Source organism: Ctenopharyngodon idella, chromosome 7 (assembly GCF_019924925.1).
Source record: "Ctenopharyngodon idella isolate HZGC_01 chromosome 7, HZGC01, whole genome shotgun sequence".
Lineage (NCBI taxonomy): Eukaryota > Metazoa > Chordata > Actinopteri > Cypriniformes > Xenocyprididae > Ctenopharyngodon > Ctenopharyngodon idella.
This window is the reverse complement of record NC_067226.1, coordinates 22,386,932-22,408,347: the sequence shown is the minus strand read 5'-3', so window position 1 is coordinate 22,408,347 and position 21,416 is coordinate 22,386,932. Positions and strand designations below refer to the sequence as shown.

General features: G+C 36.6%; 1 protein-coding gene across 4 annotated transcripts in view; it reads right to left on the bottom strand.

The window, feature by feature from the left end:
- Window positions 1-16,753, bottom strand: part of plcb3 (phospholipase C, beta 3 (phosphatidylinositol-specific)) — a 63,629-nt gene extending 46,876 nt beyond the window's left edge. Inside the window, exon 1 of one of the 4 annotated variants that reach the window (XM_051900585.1) lies at window positions 16,192-16,753. In XM_051900585.1, coding sequence (XP_051756545.1) covers window positions 16,192-16,290 — 99 coding nt within the window. In that variant the 5' untranslated portion in view covers window positions 16,291-16,753. The remainder of the gene's footprint in view (window positions 1-16,191) is intronic. The other 3 variants (XM_051900584.1, XM_051900587.1, XM_051900586.1) reach the window with 3 other exon arrangements.
- Window positions 16,754-21,416: the final 4,663 nt, after the last annotated feature.

Genomic DNA, 21,416 nt, shown 5'->3' with positions numbered 1-21,416 from the left:
GTATGTATAGTACACAAAGCTTGAAAAAAAAAAAAAAAAAGTTTGTGGTTTGTAAGATTTTTTTTTTTTTTAATAAATGAACACTTTTATTCAGCAAGTACACATTAAATTGACCAAAAGTGAGAATAAAAGACATTTATAATGTTACAAAATATGTCTATTTTAAACAAATGCAGTTCTTTTGAAATGTATGTAAATAAAAAAAATCCTTAAAAAATGTATCATGGTTTCACAAAAATATTACGCAGTACAAATGTTTTGACAATAATAAAAAAATGTTTCTTAAGCACCAAATCAGCATATCAGAAAGATTTCTGAAGGATCATGACACTGAAGACCGGAAAAATTCAGCTTCGTCATCACAGGAATAAATTACATTTTAGAATATATTAAAATACAAAACAGCTATTTTAAATTGTAATAATAATATTCCACAATATTACTGTTTTGATTGAAAAAAAAGCAGCCTTAGTGAGAAAGAGAGACTTCTTTTTTGTAGCATTTTTAATCAATAATCAATAAATATTTTAATTAATAAATATGTTTCATTATTTGACTGGACTTCCAAAAGTTTTTACATAAAGTTGGAATAAAAATGCAAAATAAGATACACAACGATCAAATACCATTCACTAATGTAAACATGCAACATCCCTTTTACTTGAAGCATTGTACTGTACTGTTGCATATTGTTCAACATATTATTTTAGTAGTATGCAGTATATACTGTGCAGTGTGCAGTATGCTAGACTTCCATACCATCTCAAAGCAATCTATTTCAGGTGACATGAAAAGGTTTTTGACTCTTATCTATGTCCCAAAGAGCAAAAATAAACCTCTATTTGCACGTTGTTGTTGTTTTTTTTTTGCCCCATTAAAAATTCTTCACTGGTCAATTACTGAGAATATTTCAAAGAGACTACATCAGGGCACTTAATCTGATGTGTTTGGACAATCAGTTAAGAGCTAATCTCATCTGTATGTGTTAGCAGTGAAGTGACGTGCGGCTGCTGATGTATAGTTGCAGTCTTGTGGAATGTTTGCATTTGATTAAATTAATCTGGGAGCACAGATTTCCTTTACAACTTCTCTGAAATACTCCACCCAGTGCTGAGAGATATAAACACACACACACACACACACACACACACACACACACACCAGCTGCCTCTAAGCACAATCAAACGCATTTGCATGCTGACTACTTTTAATGTTTGCATAAACAAATGTTACTGTTGCAATACTACTGCTGAATAAGCTTTATTTAATGCACTGTATACTATCTGTGTACACAGACCACTCAAAAACATCAGGTGAGCTGAATATAGTATAAAAGACAGCAGGAAAAAAAAACAAAAAAAAAATTTACAGACAGCATATGAGAGAAAGAGAGAAGTAGCAGACCATGGTCTGGGTAAACAGCATATTTTATTTTGTTATGAAGGAAAAAAGTTCAGTGCGTTCAACAGATCGTATGGTCTTAAAAGGATAGTTTGCACAAAAATTTATATTCTGTCATCATTTACTCACCCTCATGTCATTACAAAACTGCATGACTTTTACTTCTGTGGAATATTTTAAGAAATGTCTCTTTTTTCAATAGAATGGAAGTCAATGGTAACCAAAACTGTATGGTTCCCAACATTCTTCAAGAAAGAAATCAATGACGGTTTGGAACAACATGAGGGTGAGTAAATGATGACAGAATTTTTATTTTGGGGTGAGCTATCCTTTTAAGGTCCTTGGTTACCACTCTTCACAAACTGTAGTTTTTTTTTGGTGCACTGTAAATGTTTTGGAAAGGCAAAACAGGGTAAACAACATTACAACTTGAACATGTGGAAGGGAGGGAAGTGACATTCACCATGTAAGGGTCTCATTAGTGTGGGTGTACAAGCTTATAAAAACCTGTCAAGCTTCTCTGACTCCCAATGTCAAGCCCTAATGATCTGACACATGCACACACACACTCATACACATGCTGAAGACCACAAATGGAGGTTTTGTCATATTTTGCTAATATGCAAGGAGAACTTTATTCCCAAAGTTTATCCAAAATTACAGCTTCATCTTTGTGTGCATGGTTGACATTTGCACGTCAGAGGACTTTAAATGGTTATTTGGGTAAACCATTAAAGCGAACTGAAGCTTGTGGCCGGCAAATGACAGCAGTGTGTGCATTTTCTCAGACAGAGGCGCACACAGTTAATGCATCAACAATGTGAGTTATTTGAGTGGGTGAGTGGCCTGCTCTTTTGGCTCTTGGGTGTATTTGGCTTCCAATATTTACATGCTTTTATAGCCCTTACATAATGCACATACACACACAAACTATGACATGACTGACTTTAACACCTCAAAGTCTGGGAATGCACGACAAGTGGACAGAGAATGAAAGAGATAAAAAGATTTTACAGTAAAAATCTGTATAAGCAAAGCTATCAATAATAAATCACTGTTTAGTTTGCCAGCATGTATATTATATGTGCAGCCTTGTCAACATGCAGCTTTTTATGTCTAGACTTCACCTTTGGACTCACCAGATTAGCAGGGCATGGACACATGTACATACAGGTAAGTAAGGGAAAATGTAAAGTTAGTCGCTTATTATGTCGCTTATTATTGCTAAATAGACCCTGATGTGAAGCAGAGGGGTCATGGATCGCCCTGAGGGGGTTTATTTTGCAATAATGGCCACCTGACTGTACATTATCCTGCTTTGTTACAAATAAATGGACATGAAATACTGATTTGTATAGAAAATATTATCTTATTTGTAGATTAGCATAAAGCTTTTGCTAAGAAAAATGACTTAAAATGGATATGCCTTGTTTAATATTATTAAAATAGTTAAAATATTGATAAAAATTAAAAAGTTATATATATATATATATATATATTGCAAAATAATGCACAAGGTCTGTTCACACAAACAAAAATGCTCAACATAAAAAAATGTGGTACGGTTTGCAAGCAATTGGTCTGTTTAGACAATGTGTGGGGGGAGAAAAAAGAAAAAACACCAGACAGGCTGAATGAAAATGCAATTTCACTCTCTGACAGTAGGTGGCGCTTAACTGAAAAGCAGAAATATCCCGGTTACCCCAGTACACACAGCGCTAATCAACTTTCCGTCTCTGACACCTGCTTGTCACGTAGAAGAAAGGAAGTCAAACAGTATTTATATGTTTTCAATCAGCCAGTCAGTATCCATTTATCATAAGTTATTGGAAAAGTAGGACCACCAGTTTTCAGAGTCTGTTAAACAAAAGAATGAAATTCATTCAAATTTGTAGGGATGGTCGATATGACCAAAGTCTTATTTCACAATAACGATACATATCACAATATAGATATTTTTATTTATTTTTGTTAGTTTTTTTTTTTTTTTTTTTTTTTTTTGTTATTTTCTCTTTTGTTTGATTAACTTTAATGATGCAGAGAGCAGCAGGTATATTAGGCTGCTGTCACTTTAAGACCGAATGCACGGACCCATTATACTGATATGCATCCAGTTTACACCCAACTGTTTACTTCTACTTGAGACAACCGACTGTGTTTACATGAATACGCCACACGATGGACATTGACATAATTGTGTGTATTCGACCATTCAAGCACAATAAGACTTGAAAGACAACTGAATTTGCGATCACATGCTGAGAGACACAGCTTTCTGTGTGCATACTTCAGCTGTGTCTGTCAGTGCGAACACCGCATTGAGTTCTTTTCCACAGCTTATTGTGCTTAATAACTCTTTTTAACTTTAAGCACGTCCCAAATTCGCAATTGCCTTCTGAGAGAAGAAACCTTCCGTGTGTAAACTTTGGCAGTGTGACAGTGAGCGCGATCGCTGCACCGAGTTCTTCACTACTTCTTGCGCTTAACTCTTTTTAACATCAAGCACTTCCCGCTCTATATTGTCTCATTCATGTGTTTCATCCCTCTAAAGTGTCAATAGTGCCGTGCTAAGCATATACAGTGCACAGCATAAATGAGTACACCCCCTCTGAACAAATACAAAATATGTATTTTCTTTATGATCACTAATTCAATTCATGGAAAGATGGCAAAACTAAAATGTATTAAACATATACATAATAAAAACTGAGAAATATATGTCATTAATAGCCATAAAATAAGTAAATTAGCCAATTTTGTTTAAATTAAGGATTGCAGAAATGAGTACACCCTAGATTTAATTCAACAAATGTATAATATTCTAGCACTTAGTATGCCCTCCATAATTTTGAATATACTGCTCTGACCCTTCTTGGCACGGAGTGTACAGGTTCATGACAAACTGTCACATCTGTCCTGTTTAACTCCTGGATGATGAGCTCCTTAAATGCCCTGATCTTTAAAGGGTAATGTTGCTCAACTCATCTCTACAGAATCCCACACAGGCGCTCAAGAGTGTTAAGACTGAGTGCAATACATGTCCACAGAAGGTTTTTCACCTTGGGAGAATGCATATCCTCATTGTCATGTTGAAAAAAATGCCCAACAATGCAGGGAATGAGGAAAGGGTAACATCTGTTTCAAGTTTGTGTATTAAATTACACAGTGGTGTGGGAATTCATGACAGCATTGATAAAGCACAACTCCCTCACACCTTCAGCACTCATACATCCCTATATAAGAGCTTTACTACCACTGAACTTTGCTGTGGGAACCAGGCACTTCTCACTGTACTCCTCCTCTAGCAACACCATAACATTTTGGATGCTGTTAGATTCAAAATGACTGATTTGGTCTCATGAGACCAGAGTATTGATTCCCAGAATCTATGTTTTGTAAATATGGGCTTTGGAAACAGCTAACTGACTTTATTGTGCTTTGGCTACAGTAGGTAGTTCCAGTGAAAACAACAAACATGCATGTCATTTCTGCAGGCTGCATCTTACTCTGTGAGATAAACAGTCACTCTTTTCATAGCTTTTGCTGGCTCTGAGACACTCGCTTGGTATTTCTCCTGCTCTTCGTCTAGCAAAAAAAAAAAAATCCCTCATCACTAAATGAAAGCCTAAAATGAAGGTCTGATTATTTCAGGGGCCTTGTCACAAGTCCATTGTTTTTGAATTTCTGTGTTACTTTTGCTATATTTTCACACTTAAAACAATGATTTGGTAATCTTCTTGTACCACTGTCCTCTTTTGTGCTAAGAAATAAGTCTCCTGACAGTTCTCTCCCAAGTGGTTCCATTGTTGTCAGCATTAAGTCTGAGAATGATTCAGTGGGCTATATAACACTTTTAATTGTCAAGAAATTACTTCTCTTTAAATGTTTTGGTTCAACATACTTACCTGTTGATCAAACATTGCCTTTAACTTACACCTTTTATTTCGTTTTATTTAGTAACTTTTAGGAGGGTGTACTCATTTTTGCTACACAACATTTTATCACTTTGATAAGAAAATCTTATTTTCCTGAATAATTTTGACATGCTTCTTTGGTAATTGATTAAGCAGACTTGCTGGAACATTATATATCTAAAGAACCCTAACATGTCTTCTAAGTAATTGAGTAATTGCTGACTTTCAGAAGTTTCAGAGGGGGTGACATGAGCATGAGTAAATGATGACAAAATTCATTTTAGAGTGAATTAACCTTTTAACATTTACCAAGAGGGATAAAAGCAACTGCTGAAAACAAGGAACGACAAAGAGTGGGAAGAAAATGCCAAAGATTAAAGTAAAGAAAGAAAGAGGGAAGGAAGAAGGAAGAGAGACATTTTCTGATGCATTTAAATGCTGATTTACAGCAACCTTTCAAAAGAGCGAATATCTTGGTCTAAATTACACGCACACCAAAAGGTCTCCTTCCTGAATGAGAGGGCGAAACAGAAGGAGAGGAAAGGCTGGAGGGGGCGAGCAGAGGTCAAACACACCCATATGTGAACTGTGGGTCATCGACTCGGACACGTGTTCTGTTTGAGTATGCAATAATGCCTCTGTTCTTCCTCAGTCTCTGTCTTCACCTTGCTGAAAGTGTGTGGAGGCTTGTTTTGCAGTGAGGTGAGACTCCATTAGCAGTGTGGCAAGAGTCAACAAACGCAAATACAGCTGCAGTGGGCCACCTGGATGAGTGGTCTCCTCTCAGCCCTTTCCAGGAAACTGTTCATAGACAGCTCTTATCCTGAATAATCAGCACGCGCAAACGAAAAGCTCCTGAATGCAAAGCTCTAGGATGGTGCATTTTCTTGTTTCTGTGCTTTGTTGCTATACTCGTTTTCTGTATCGTCTCAAATCGCTGAATTTTTTTCTGGCAGCAAACCAAAACAACATGCTGGTATGAGGTCGGTCGAGTTTTGCATGTTGCAAACCACATCAACCTCTTGCATTGTGCGTCTGTGTGCGCCAAGGGCGTTTTTCCCTGAGAGGGGAGGCATTGCCTACACAACAAATTTCTGATGAGAAAAATCAACAATACAAACAAATATTACGAAATATAAGATCAAAACATGTTCTTCTACATCAATACTGTCCTAAAGTAACACTCAAGTTTCAGACAGAAACAGTGCATCTTTTTCCTCTCTTGAGATCAATGCATTCTCAATAATGTCCAAAGGTGCACCATGAATATGAGGTGGGCCAACATGCAGCTGTGATTGGCTGATTACCTATTACGGTTGCAACAAATACGCAAATCACCGGTGGAAATGGATGGATTAATAATTACAAAGTAAACAACTCACCCACTATGATATCATCAAAACAAACTTGATCACGTAATGATCTGCGAGTGAGTCACTTTTAATGAACATTCAGCTAAGTGCGACCATCATTACATTTGCACCATTTATTGAGGATCTGAAGGCTGTCATTCACATATAAACACAGATCAACGCACAACATAAAATATGATAAACTGAAGCTCAACCGTACTTGCTTGACATGCGAGTACAAACCTCATTGGTTCTCAAGTGTCAAGCATTTGAGTTTCCGTTGAAACATATGTGATGTATGTGCGTTGATCAATGTTCGTATGTGATTAAAAACCTAAATTAAATTTGTGATTAAATGATTGTGTCTCTTCAGAAGACTTGGATTAAAGACTTAGAGACTTAAAGCGTTAGTTCACCCAAAAATGAAAGCCATCCTAGGTGTATATGACTCTTCTTTCAGTCAAACACAATCAGTTATATTGAAAAAAAATTCTGGCTCTTTAAAGCTTTATAATGGGAGTGAATAGTAGCCGTGATTTCAAAGCCCGAAAAAAGCGCATCCATCCATCATAAAAGTAATCCATATGGCTCCAGGGGGTTAATAAAGGCCTTCTGAAGTGAAGTGATGCTTTTTTGTAAGAAAAATATCCATATTTCTAACTTTATAAACTAGAATCACTGGCTTCCGTACGCGAGTAGAGTTCCGGCGAAAGAGTGAACTTTGACCTGACGCAGGACGTATTGACGAACGCGGAAGCGCTGAGGACAGAGCAAAACAAAACACTGGTCATGAATTCGAAGTCTAAAACTAAATTTTTTAAAGAGAAATGTCAGAGGAGCTTGAGTTCTCACCTAAGCTTACGCTAATCCTACATCCTATGTCATACACTGGAACTTGACTCTCTCGTGAACGTGCGGAATCTAGTGATTACAGTTATAAATATGGATATTTTTCTTACAAAAACGTATCGCTTCGCCTCAGAACTTCATGCACTTTTTTAGACTTCAAAATCAGGAGCGCCGTTATTTTTTTTAACAATCTCCGATTGTATTTGACTGAAAGAAGAAAGTCATATACACCTAGGATGGCTTGAGGTTGAGTAAATTATGGGATAATTTTCATTTTTGGGTGAACTAACCCTTTAAGACTTGGATTGCTCGACTCATAAGGAACTTTTAAGATCTCTTTTTTAAAGCGACAAAGTTTTGGATCAATAAACTTTCAGTGGAGGGACAACTAATGCTCAGGTTTCATTAAAAATATCTTAATTTGTGTTTGAAACACAACAACAAGAGTCTTATGGGCTAGGAATGACTTGAGGGTGTGTAGAATTGATCACAGAATTTAAATTTTTGGGTGCACTATCTCTTTAAGTATTTGATGTGACTTTTTAAATAAATTATGTAAGGGATAATCCACGGGTAGCTGGGCATTAAATGATTTTAATGTGTGCTATAAAAGCAATAAAAAAATAAAAAAAAATCAATAAAAGCAGCACGTTAATATGGAATGGTGATTAAACTGACCTGGAACTACCAGTGCATTGAATGGTTTTATTGCACACCTTCCAGCCAATCAGAATTGAGTATTCAGACAGACCATGGTATAAATGTTAATAAACACATACAGTACTAAAATATTACAGTATTAGTTCTTTGTTGATAGTATCATGTAAATGCTGTCCCATATACTCTGGAAACAGTGTAATAATCAAATGGAAATAGCACACAATTTGGACCTTTATTTGGACTAAAAAGCCATACTCAGAGAGAAATCATTGCCTCCACATTTCTGGTGTGCATGCACATGTGTTCTAAACAGAGAGTGGGCTTTCGTGTGACAAACACTGGACAGACGTCTGAGGAATGAAGAAATAAGAAGGGGAGAAAAATGTGATCAGTCAGTGGGAGGACAAGCAAAAAACAAAATGAAAAACATACGGAGGATATGAAGGAGGGAAAAATGTGAAACCACAAGAAACATTTTTTTTACATTTCTGAAGAAAACATGAGTGGCGCTTACAACTGTAAGAGTATAGTCTAGTATGCATAGTCTAGTACTCTCCAGTAAGCATTACAGTACACTTGTAAGCATACTAGACTATTGTAGGTGCTTATAAGTTTATAAGAAGTATGATGCTAGGGTGGTGTGGGTGGTTTCCAAGGCGTTGCTAATTGCTATGCAGTTTCTAAAGTGTTCTGTGTGGCTTCAGCATGTCGCTAGGTGGTTGCTATGATGTTCTGTATGAACTTGCGACCATAGTTGGCTAACGATGCTTTTGGGAAAACCACCCCTGGATGGTTACTTATTAGTCTAAGTAAAAGGAGTAAAAAAAAACGGAACACAGAATTGCGCATGTTCTCCGCAACCTGTGTGTTTATTAATTTATTTTTTTTTTTTGTCAAATTATTCATTTAGCTATTAAATGTAAAACAATCTTCTTTTAACACGTTCAAATTCATCCCATAGAATCAAAAAGATCAGTGCAGAAAATGTGAAACAAATCAGATTCTTTCTAAGCATGATCATGAGTCTCTTTACACAAACACACACTGCCTCAATTAGGATATTTAAGGAACCAACAAAATGTAAACAACATTAATATTATAATATGTGGAGCAATTCCCTTCACAGGATGTGCCTAGCTCTTGTGTACACATGCGCACCAGACATGACTAAACATGCACAGCTCCCTTCTTCCTCAAAGTCAAATAAAGTCTCTTAAACACACACACACACAGATTTTGTCACACTCAATATAGTCAAAACAATAATATTTACTTTGAGACATTACTTGTGGCCTTAAGATTGTGACATTTCCAGATTTACCACACGACATACAAACAAGCATGTGATGTGCGACTAATAAATAGAGCAGTTAGCATTAGTACACGATGAGGAATGAGAAAGGGGAAGCAAAAACGAAAGTGGAAAGAGACAGTGATAATTGAGGAGACAGCAAGTGGGCCATCAGGAAGGAACAGAAGTAGAATCTAGTGTTCATCAGATGTTCAGTCTTTTTGGGTTTCCTGTGATTTTCTTCTCTCTGCCTACATGGTCTCTCATTTTTCTGCGCCTCAGAGTGCCAGGAGTCACTTCTCAATATTTTCCTCCATGTTATCTCCTTGTTTGGCCTCCGTGTGTGAAACTTCTCTCCACTCACGCACAGTTCGCCCTCCCTCCTTCCCTCTCAGAATTATTCTCCAACACCAGCCAAACTTTTTCTCAGTCACCCTGTGTGTCCAAGTCGCTGCTGTTTTTCTGTTCCATTGAGAGAAATACTACCATAGTTTCTTGCAGTTCACACAGTTAATCACAAACCCTAAATACTTCCTTTGGAAATCCCTCAGAGAGAAAAGGATGAATAATATAGTCCCTGTGAATCCTCTGTCAGATTGGTTTGTTTAGACAGAGGGTATGTTCATTACAAACCATCCTTGCTGGGTTTGGACAACATTTATATTCCTGTTTAAAAAACAGTTATGCAAGACAGCTGCATCTGTATTTCTCTCTCTCGCTCACGCTCACGCACACACACACACACACACACACAGATATGCAGAATTTGCCATTGTATCATATATGTATGACTGTATCTAACTCTTCACGGCTTCCCATAACTATGACCCTCAGTGCTCACTTTCACCCCAGACACCCGTCAAGCGGAAGACTGAGGATAAATTTGCAAGTCAAAGCTCACAGCTAGCTGATGTGCTCAGGGGCATCAGCCCTACAACACGGTCTTCACTGAACTACAACCAAGGACTTAATTATCCATCTTAAAATGACAAAAGTTACTCACTTGCCACTTACACACAGCAATATTTAGGGAGTGAACAATGCATTTAAACAGAGACTGTTTAAAAGAATGATGGTTCATTTGTACATTCTACTGTTCAAAAGTTTGGGGTTGGTTTTTTAATGTTTTTGAAAGAAGTCCCTTATGCTCTCCAAGGCTGCATTTATTTGATCATAAGAACACACACACAAAAAAAAAAAAAAAAACCCAGTAATATTGTGAAATATTATTACAATTTAAAATAACTGTTTTCTATTTTAATATATTTTAAAATGTAATTTATTCTTGTGATGGCGAAGCTGAATTTTCAGCCTCATTACTCCAGTTTTATGTGTCACATGATCCTTCAGAAATTCTAATATGATGATTTACTGCTCAAGAAACATTTCGTATCAATGTTGAAAACAGCTTAATATGGTTGTAGAAACCATGAAACTTTTTTTTTTGATAAATATAAAGTTCAAAAATCATTTGTAACATTATAAATGTCTTTATCACTTTTAAACATACTGAATGTGTCCTTGCTGAATAAAACTATTAATTTCTTTAAAAAAAAAAAAAATCTTGCTGACCCAGTGTCAATTGGGCAACTTTTACACTGTTGCCAAGGGTAGTTTTTGTAGTCAGCGAGTTGAAGCGTTTTTTACCGTGATTGGGCTAGTTTTGATTAAACCCGAATAAGTTGGCAAAACTCAAAAAAATTTAGGTAATCAGTTACATCAAATATTTTAAGTTAAGAAATTCAAAGTTTAAGTAAGCAGAACTGGCAGATTTCAATTTTGTAATTGCTCTTTTGTAATTTGTAATTGCTCTTATCTCTTAAATTTTTGAGTAAGTTAATTCATACATTAAACTTTAAATCATCATGTAATCTCAACATATTTTTAGTAGTGGAAATTTAGCTAGCTATAATTAGCTAATTCAGCAAATGCTAATTGGTAACGTAATGCTTTGATAACATTAGCATAGCATAGCAATTGCTGAAAGAACACGGCAATATAAAACATTTGATATTTTTGCCATATTCTTTCAGCAATTGCTATGCTATGCTAAAAAAAACATAACAGACTTCTAAATTGGGATAGCAAAGCATTAAACACTACTAAATTAATCTTGCACAAAAAAAAACATTACATAACACTTAATCTTAGCATTTATTCTCCCTTTCGAGTGTCATGGCAAAGCATGCTGGGAAATAGAAATCACAGCCCAGTTTCAGGTAAATTTAAGTTTATCTAAATTAAAAGAAACAAGTTCATAAAACTCAAAACAAATGAAACTATTCAGATTACTTAAAATGTATCATTTTCGTGAACACAAAAGAAAAAGAAAGTTCTAAATACTCATAAAAGTTAATTTGATTGAACTATTTTGTTTAATTTGAGTTTGCCCTACTCAAACCAAATAATTATTTTGAGCGTTATGGTTTACAGTGTTGTTGTGCAGACCTGGCAACCCTGTACTGACCCCAAAATGTACTGACTACTAAACGGTAGTGTATATGATTGGGAAAAATCGTAGTGCTAAATATGGCTGTAGTTAAAAGAGCCTATCACGTTGCTCAGAGGCATGCCATCACTAAATATGGTAGTTGTAGGAAAGAAAGTCCTGCCTTACAACAAATCACCTGTTAGTTTATGCCAGGGGTATCAAACTCAGTTCCTGGGGGGTCACAGTCCTAAAGAGTTTAGTTCCAACCCTGCTACAGAGTAGATACTACATTTGATTTTTAATTTACATTGCGACCATTAAAAAAAGTATGTTCTACGAATATGGGTAGTATGAATGAAATTCGGACATACTACATCCCTGTTGTTACTGTCATGTGACCTACAGCAGGCTTCACTGGCATTCATAAATCCTCTACCATGGCCTCACGGGATAGTAAAGTGTCCATCAAATGCGCACTTCAGAATCTTGCCGGAAATAGGCGATCTTCTAGGTACTTTTCACCTACTGTTTTTCGAATACTATGCATTCAGACATACTGTGTTGCTGTACTGTTTTTCGCACACTACATAGTAGGTAAGTATTCGATCTTGGATGCAGCGTTGTAGTTTTCAAATAAGCCTGCAAGGACTTGATTAGCTGGATCAGGTGTGCTAAATTAACGTTGAACTGAAGATAAACTCTGCAGGGCTGTGGCCCTCCAGGAACTGAGTATGACTCCCCTGGTCTATGCTATAATGTAACCTAACCTGAAAAACTGTTTCTTGCATAATGAGTTTTAAAAAGTGCAATTTATGACACCATTGTTGTCAGATTTCAACAGTTACATAGTTTTCGTTCGTTTGCCAATTCAATTAGATTGGAGCTGCACTTGCATGAATAGAGACTAAGCTTAATCCTTTTCTGTGGAACCGGGGGTGAGTGTTCAATGCTTCTAATTACAGTTTAGTTGCTCAGTTGGGTGCTGCACACAGTATGCAGATTTAATGAAAATTTGTTTTTTGCTACCTGCAGTCCTCTACAGTAAAATGCCACACAATGTGAATTTGTCACAAATAACCAAACTCTGTGTACAAAGTGAGACTGACCACTCAAAAGTGAAGTTACAACTCTATTTATCTGCAGTGTGTATGTAGTCAGAGAGGCAGCAGACTTGATGGAGAGGATTAAATTTAGCCACAGTCCATTCCGTGATCAATTAGGATCCTATCCAAGTTAGCTTCCAATCCCAGACAGGTCGAGGGTTGGGAAATGGTCCATTGAATGTTTAAAGGTGCACTAGAGCATTACATCTTACAGTCTGACTCACACCGGTTCATACTGAGAATTAGATAATGTGTTATAGATCATTAGATCACATCAGTAGCCACAATGTTTGACTACAGTTTCTTTTAGAGAGAAGAAGAGATTAACAGAACAGGAGGGTGGTAGAGAGGCAGAGATGATAAGAGAGGCACTGTTGCATCATCTTCTTTCTCATTGATGTCTGACATTAAGCACGTACGTGAATGTCCTCATCATCATCAGTGGCACAACCGTAAGGCATAAAAGGGACTCAAACACATCACAAAACAAAAACGCCATAACATCAACTAGGAGTTCAAGCCCTGACATGACATATTCGCGCATTGTGAGTTTGCTTGCACAGCTTAAAAGCTTTTATCCATGTCTATGTTAAGATAATGCACAATGCATTATGACATAAGAAACACTGTGTGAGTTACACCTTTCATCTTAGAATTATAGAGCTAAAACAAAACACTTTTTTCTCCCATATATAACTTAACAGCATTCACCTGTAATATTTGAAAACCATGAAAAATTCAGGTGTTCTTGATTACGGTACAATGGGTTTAAAGACTCCCTCAAAGAAAATGTTTTTATCTTGACAAAAGTGTATTATGATATAAAAAAATATATTATATTAAATATTATACTGATAGAGTAACACAATTTGAGTAACATGTTAAAAAAAAACTTTGAGACACAACTACCTGGTTAGTTTCAATCACTTTTGGAATTTCATAATCTCACATATTATATTATAACGTCTGTATTATTCTGCTATTATTTAATGAGCAGTGTACATATTAGAGCTATAAAAACAAACAAATCGCCATTGTGATGAATCTGTCAATATGGGTCCAATTTGCACACCCATCTCAACAAATCCATTATCCCAACTTATGCAAAACTATACCACAGGTGTTTAGGTATTTAGTGCTGTACTTTTTCTGTTACCATGTAGCATTTTAGGTGAAAATTTCATCCAAAGGGCTTTTACATTTTTGATTAAATGAATAAAATTGGCTTTTGTTGAGATATTCTTGACAAAGTCTCAAAGTCTGGTTCCAATAGCAAACACTCTTTACAAAAAACGCGTCATAAATTGCCTGAAGACAATAGAAGGTTAAACTGGCTTTATGACAGATGGGCAATTATGTCCTTAACTATAGCTATGACCTCAGTTAAGGATATAATAAGACCCCATTATAGTTAAATACAGCTAGTTATTTATTTATGGATGCCTCTGAAGACACAGACTTATCTGCCAATGGATGCACACACTTCAAATGAAATGCCACTTTCTACGTACAACAATAAGAACAGTTCTATAATATTGAAGGTTTACAACAGCCTCTCTCTCTCATGCACACACACACACACACACACACCTGGAGCATGTCTAAGTAGAGTGAACTCAACACAAACCACTCAGCATTTATGAGCTGCTTAAGTTAATTATTAATGACTTTGAAGACATGAAGTGCATCAAGTTGTACAGGCCCACTTTCTCCTTACTCAACGCCGCTCTTATCAAAAGGTGTTGGCTCTTTAAGCTCCAGTTAAGAGCAGTGGGGATCAGCTAAAGTGGCGCTCAGTGATTTGATCAAATAATGGAAAAGAAGCGAAGATTTTCTCCCCCTAATCCTTCAACATAATTACAACTGTAATGGCTATCCAATGCGAGATTTGAAACATGATCCGTACACACACACACACAGGCCCTTGTTGCCAGGAGAGCAACTACGCGGAAGAATTTAGAGGAGATGGTGATTTCTTGTAAACATATGGGTTTATGCTGGCATTAACCCTTTAAGAGAAATACTCAAGGGGAAATTATGTTTCCATTGAGTTAAATAACATTCAAATACCAAAACAACTTATTTTGACCTTTCATGAAAGCACCACTGTCCCTCAATTGACATTTTATGGAGAGGTCTACAACAATGGGATGGATGAAGAAGAAATGCAATTATGTCTAAAACAAAATTGAATTTCTATTTCATGAGAAAATATAATTTATCTCAGTCCAATTTATTATTAAATTACATTTATTCTGAGTGCCTTCATATGAGCAGAAGGGATGTGTTCAGAACAGGGACATCTTACATTGATTTCTATCAGTGGGAGGTGGATGACCTTACTACATACATTTTAGAAGTCTGTCTTTACAAAGTATGCCTAACATACCCAAATCAATTCATGGTATCATTAATAAAGGTTCAAGACCTGAACTGAGTTCACATATATGATTATTTTATATATAACTACTATAAATGAACTTTACCTATGTGCTGTTCATCTGCATTGCCTTCAAATGACAGAGTGAAGGTACCTTTTGGTTCAGGTTTTTAAAAATGTGGTATGTTTAATATTTTGTGTATTTCTGAAATCTGATCTGAAATCTGAAATATTACGTGCCCCATCACGTAAATCTCCTCCTGATATCCCTTACTCAATTCCAAAGAATTTCCTAACATAAGCATAATACTGTCAGGATGCTTTTGGGCTTCACTTCCTCCTTCAAAGCGAAAAGGTTTTAAAGACCCAAAACATGTTTCCTGACTCTAATGACAAACATGGACTCAGAAAATGGGCCTGATCCACAGTGTTTTGATTTGACACTAAACTGGTCTATAATTATGTCTAGAAGCAGTTAAAGGGTTAAACTCAACTCCATATGCGACACGACTCATGAATTTCATTGCTCTTACATATTTAGCATTATCATATTTCTCGGTAGAAAACAATCTGCGAGTAGAACAACTCGTTATGAGGAAAAAACATCATCAAACATAAACACGTTGAGTGAGAGTTATGAACATGAGACCCAGAACACAAGAACTCGATCTACTGGAAGAGCGTTGAACTCCACATCTGTCCTGGGTGTCAGATGTACTCCTGTAAATTACTTCAACAACATGAAGTAACACAAGCTGGGAATCACGCCACATAAAATCACAGAGACGCACACGGACGCGATATTCTTACCTCGTCCCATTTGATAAACTTGCTCCCCCGTTTGAGCACCTCATGGACAGACACCGGTTTGAGCTGCAACGCGTGTACTCCCGGTTTCGCCCCGGCCATGACTGCTGAATCGACGGGTGGCGACGCCTCTACTTCTCGGTTTTAAGTCTCTGACCTTCAGTGTTCAGAACCAGAGCCCGAGCCAAAGCCTCGAGTCCGGCTGGCTCAACGCACGCGGACGCGACTGTCACACATTCACGAGCGAGCACAGTTTATGACTTTAGCGATTGTTTATTCATCTAAGCGCTTATCACGGCAAGGACTTGAATTGATATTTTCCTTCCTGTCCGTCCATCCGCTTTGTAATGATGAGATCCCCGCTCAGGAGAAACTTTCACTTGACTTTGGTCCACGCTGGAATTTGCTCCTCTTTTCCTTCATGTTTTCTCCGAACTAAATGGGAGCGCGAGAAGGACAGGGAAGGAGAGAGAGAGAGAGAGAGAGACGGGGGGAGTAAGGAAGTGAAGGAAGAAAAAGAGAACAGACGAGGGAGTGTTTTTCTTTTCTTTTCTTCTGTCTTTCCGTTGTCATTCCAGTCTTTATAGAAGCATGTGCTGCTGGTATAATGTATCTAACATTAAAAATCATTACTTTCGCTTTCCTCTGGTACAGTTTTTCCCCTCTATTTAAGCATGTTTTTCATCATTCCAAGAAAGAAAGTTAAACACGAATCTCGCTGTGAGCCAAAGCACTTGAGTACATATAAAATATATAAAAAAATAAAAAAATAGTGCTGTCAAATGATTTAAAAAATAATGAATCGCATATTTTTCTGTAATTAATCACGATTAATCGCATATAATACTAAAGTTTTTAATATATTTATATTATAATATAATGCAGAAACAGCATAAAGACGGGACATTTTAAATATTTGTTTAATGGCATATAAGCACTGTGAATGAGGGCCAGTATATGATACCAGTAGCCTACTTATGTCTTTATTAAATTGATTTTTTTTTCTTCTCAATTATAGCCATTGAACATTACAGTCTAATTGAGAGCTATACATTTTAACATTTAATAGGCTTTAAAAATATAACAACTTTTAATTTAAAGGGTTAGTTCACCCAAAAATGAAAATTCTGTCATTAATTACTCACCCTCATGTTGTTCCACACCTGTAAGACCTTCGTTCATCTTTAGAACACAAATTAAGATATTTTTCATAAAATCTGATGGCTCGTGAGGCCTGCATCGCCAGCAAGACAATTAACACTTATATTGCCAAGAAAGCTACTAAAGACGTATTTAAAACAGCTCATGTGACTACAGTGGTTCAACCTTAATGTTATGAAGCGACGAGAATACTTTTTGTGCATCAAAAAAACAAAATAATGACTTTATTCAGCAATATCTAGTGATGGGCAATTTCAAAACACTGCTTCATCAAGCTTCGAAGTATTCAAAAAGTATTCAAATAAGTACACAAAAAGTATTCTCGTCGCTTTACAATATTAAGATTGAACCACTGTAGTCACATGAACTGTTTAAATATGTCTTTAGTAGCTTTCTGGGCAATGCAAGTGTTAATTGTCTTGCTGGCGATGCAGACCTCACTTGGCCATCGGATTTTATGAAAAATATCTTAATTTGTGTTCTGAAGATGAACGAAGGTCTTACGGGTGTGGAACGACACGAGGGTGAGTAATAAATGACATAATTTTCATTTTGGGCGAACTAACCCTTTAAGTGAACTTAAAACAATCAGATAAACCCACTGTAATAGGCTAAATGTCACATTTAGCTGTGCCTTTAATATATAAGGGCTCAACGCTAAAGCAGCATCTGAAATCACATACTTCCCTACTATATAGTAGGCGAAAAACAGTCTTTGATGAAATAAGTATGTCCAAATTCACGGTACTTATAAAAGAGTAGGCAAAAAGTGGCCAGATGACCTATTACTTCCGGTGAGATTCTGAAGTGTATGATGGACTTTTTAATATCCCATGAGGCCATGGGAGAGGATTTGTGAATGGCAGTGAAGCAACACAACTGACCTGGTAGGTCACATGACAGTGACAACATGGCAAATGTAGTACATCCATATTACATTCAAACTACACACATTCATACTATATAGAACACACTTTTTTAGCGGTCGTGAAGAAATTACTTATTCAAAAGAAGTACCAGCCTACTCAAGAGAGTATGCGATTTCTACGTTTTTTTCTACTGACCCAGTCAGGCCAGTTCAATGTGTTAATTTTGACAGCCCTAAATAAATACAAACAAAATCCATTAACATGCATATTAACTCCAGCCATCATTTGTGGATATAAATATTAGCTATATGCTTAATTTATCTTTCTTTTCTAAATTAAATATATAGAACAACCTATCTCTCTCTCTCTCTCTCTCTCTCTCTCTCTCCAAGTAATCCTAATTTGCACAGTTATAAATTAGGATATTTAGCCTACTTTCAGTCCTCTAATTGGATTTATCAGCATGCTGATATTTCACGTAACAGCACCAGGACATTTCGCAATTTCAGAGACAGCCTTGGCCTCTTAGGGACAATTTTTATTGGTGGAAATTAACTGCCTATTTTAAAATAACTGGCCATAAGTGTTGATTGCTGATAGAACTGTATTAATAAAGCCAAATAAAAGGGTCTACATGTTGGCCTATATATAAATAAAAATAATTATATTCCACACAAGGATATTTGCTTATGTGATACTGCTTCAATTTTGTGCATCCTACCAGTTTGATCAAACCTCTTGTACATTGAATTAGCTAAACAAACTGCGTCACAGAAGAGTTAACATGTTTTGATAATACAAAGTCTGGTGAAACCGTGGATGTTTGAGACACAACCTAGTCTTCAGGTATAGGCTTTCCCTGTTACTTTTTTACTGCATACAGTGCTGGAAGGTTCCAGCTTGTCAGTGCCCATTAATACTGCCCCCCTTTCTCCTCCTCATTCCCGAACAGGTGTCCTCTTCCCAGATGAAAATATACAGTAATTCTCCTGGGAAAGTCAGAAAGCAGAAAGACAGTCAAAAAGTGACCCTTCAAAGGTGCACCTTACACATTTTCTCAACTTTTATTACTTTTTGGGACACTCACTCCCCCCACACACAGACACATATTTTCAATGTCAAGCCCAGCTGGGCCTCTCATTCTGTGCTCTGAATGTGTCTTACAACCCCGGCTGTGAAGAATGAGATTTGTGGACTCAAGAGGGCATGTCGCTTTGGTAAAGCTGGAACAGAAATTTTGATGAAGAATAATAACCACTGCAGAGAAACAGACAGAGAGAACGATGAGAATATAAGGTCATGAGAGGAGAGATAACTGTAACTTCGATAACTGCAGTGGTCCAGTCACTCTAATCACAGACTATTTCTGACCGAAGCCAAGTACTCACAAAGACACATTGTATTTTAGCCCAGAGACACAAGTTAACATACACACACAGCCTTATCCAGAACATATTTGATTAAAAAATATGCCATTTAAAGATGTCATCTGAACTTTCTACAAAGTTCCTTCTCTTTTCTTTGTTCTGTGTATCTTTCTCTCTGTTTTACCTAATGAGAAATCCCTGACAGAGTCTACAGTAGCAGCAAAGGCTGATCACATTACTTTTTAGATAGCAGAAATGTGTGCCAAATGCTCTGAAACCTCCTCAAAAGCTTCTTTGTTAAACCTCAGGCAGGACTGACTCAAGGTCTTCCAAGTCAAACAGTTCACTGTTGCCATCTAGTGGTAGGATACATCATAACTCTGGAACGGTAATACCAACCAGGAGAACGGAAGCTAGTTCCAAACACAGTAGTTACATGTTATATATTATTATAATATTATAGCATGCAATTGATATGATATTTTTTATTAAAGTGCCGACAAATGTGATTTAAAATGGTCATAAATCAGTTTTCAATTGCCTTTTCTAGAGCATTGGTTCTAAGCCAGGGTGCTGGAGTCCACTAGGGGGCCTCAGCAAACTTCCAAGGGGATCTCGAGATTAATTAAAATGGTTAAAAATGACAAAACAAGTATTAAAATAAAACGAAACAACTAAAAATCTATATATACTACACGTTTTTTTTTCTTTATACAGGGATATGTTGCCTAATTTAAAATTAAATATTAAAATTATCGGAATTTGTTTTTTTGTTGTTGTTGTTGTTCAGTAGCCTAAATCATACCGCTGAAAATGTCGGCTTTTAAATATTGTTGTGGACAATGGGGGCCTTGAAGACAAAAAGGTTGAAAACCACTATGTTAGAGCCTGAATTTTTACACAAACGCTTAACACAACAGCTGTGTTATTAATGCATCGGTTTCCTCATCATTCTTTCAGTTTCTCTCAATGGCCACAGCTGTGGACTAATCAAACTAATCTCTCATCAAAATGGCGCTTTTGTTTCCTCTCCCCACCCACTGCAGGCATCCTCGTCGCTCTATCCCTTCCCAGATCCCTATTTCACTGGCTCTCTGTTGTTATACCCCTAATATAGGTCATTTTCAGTTTGCCAAACACTCTGCTGCCAATTCATTTTTCTCTATCTGTTGTTTGTTGTGATGCCATCTTTCACTTCAGCCAGGTGGCAGCAGCAGCACAACTGAGATTAATGCCTTGGTTGATAATTCAGCGAAGTATATGTGTACGGTCTTTCTCTGTGTAATTTGATACGTATTGGTCAGAATTTATTTTAAGGTTGTCATTTTATCCTGGGTCAGTCATGAAGGCAGTGAATCATGTGTGATTTCAGAGAATGCTATTAAGGAGTGGTTTGACAAGGACAGATGAAGCAAACTTCATTGTTTATTTTCATGAATAATATTTTGAGAATATGTTCTGTAAATCTGCACGGGTCTGAAATGAATTCAGACTCCTGATGGAAGTCTACTGCTGCATTTTTTGATTCTTCGGGACTCCATGTGCCTGAACTCTCACACTGAGCTGTTGCCTGGGTGAGGGGCTGCGGAAATTGGGGAAGACAAAAGAAAAGGCTTATTTTGAGTAATTTCACCTCCTTCCTTTTTGTCTAAGCTCAAACAATAATTTTATATTTTATAATAAAACTATTCATTGTACAGAACACACTACAACGTGAGTAAAATGACGTGTTTTATTTCATGAGGCAAATCTGACATGATTTATTGTGTTTTTTAGCTGAGAATATCCGCTAGTATTAGCCATTCTTAAGAGATTATTACAAGTTCACACA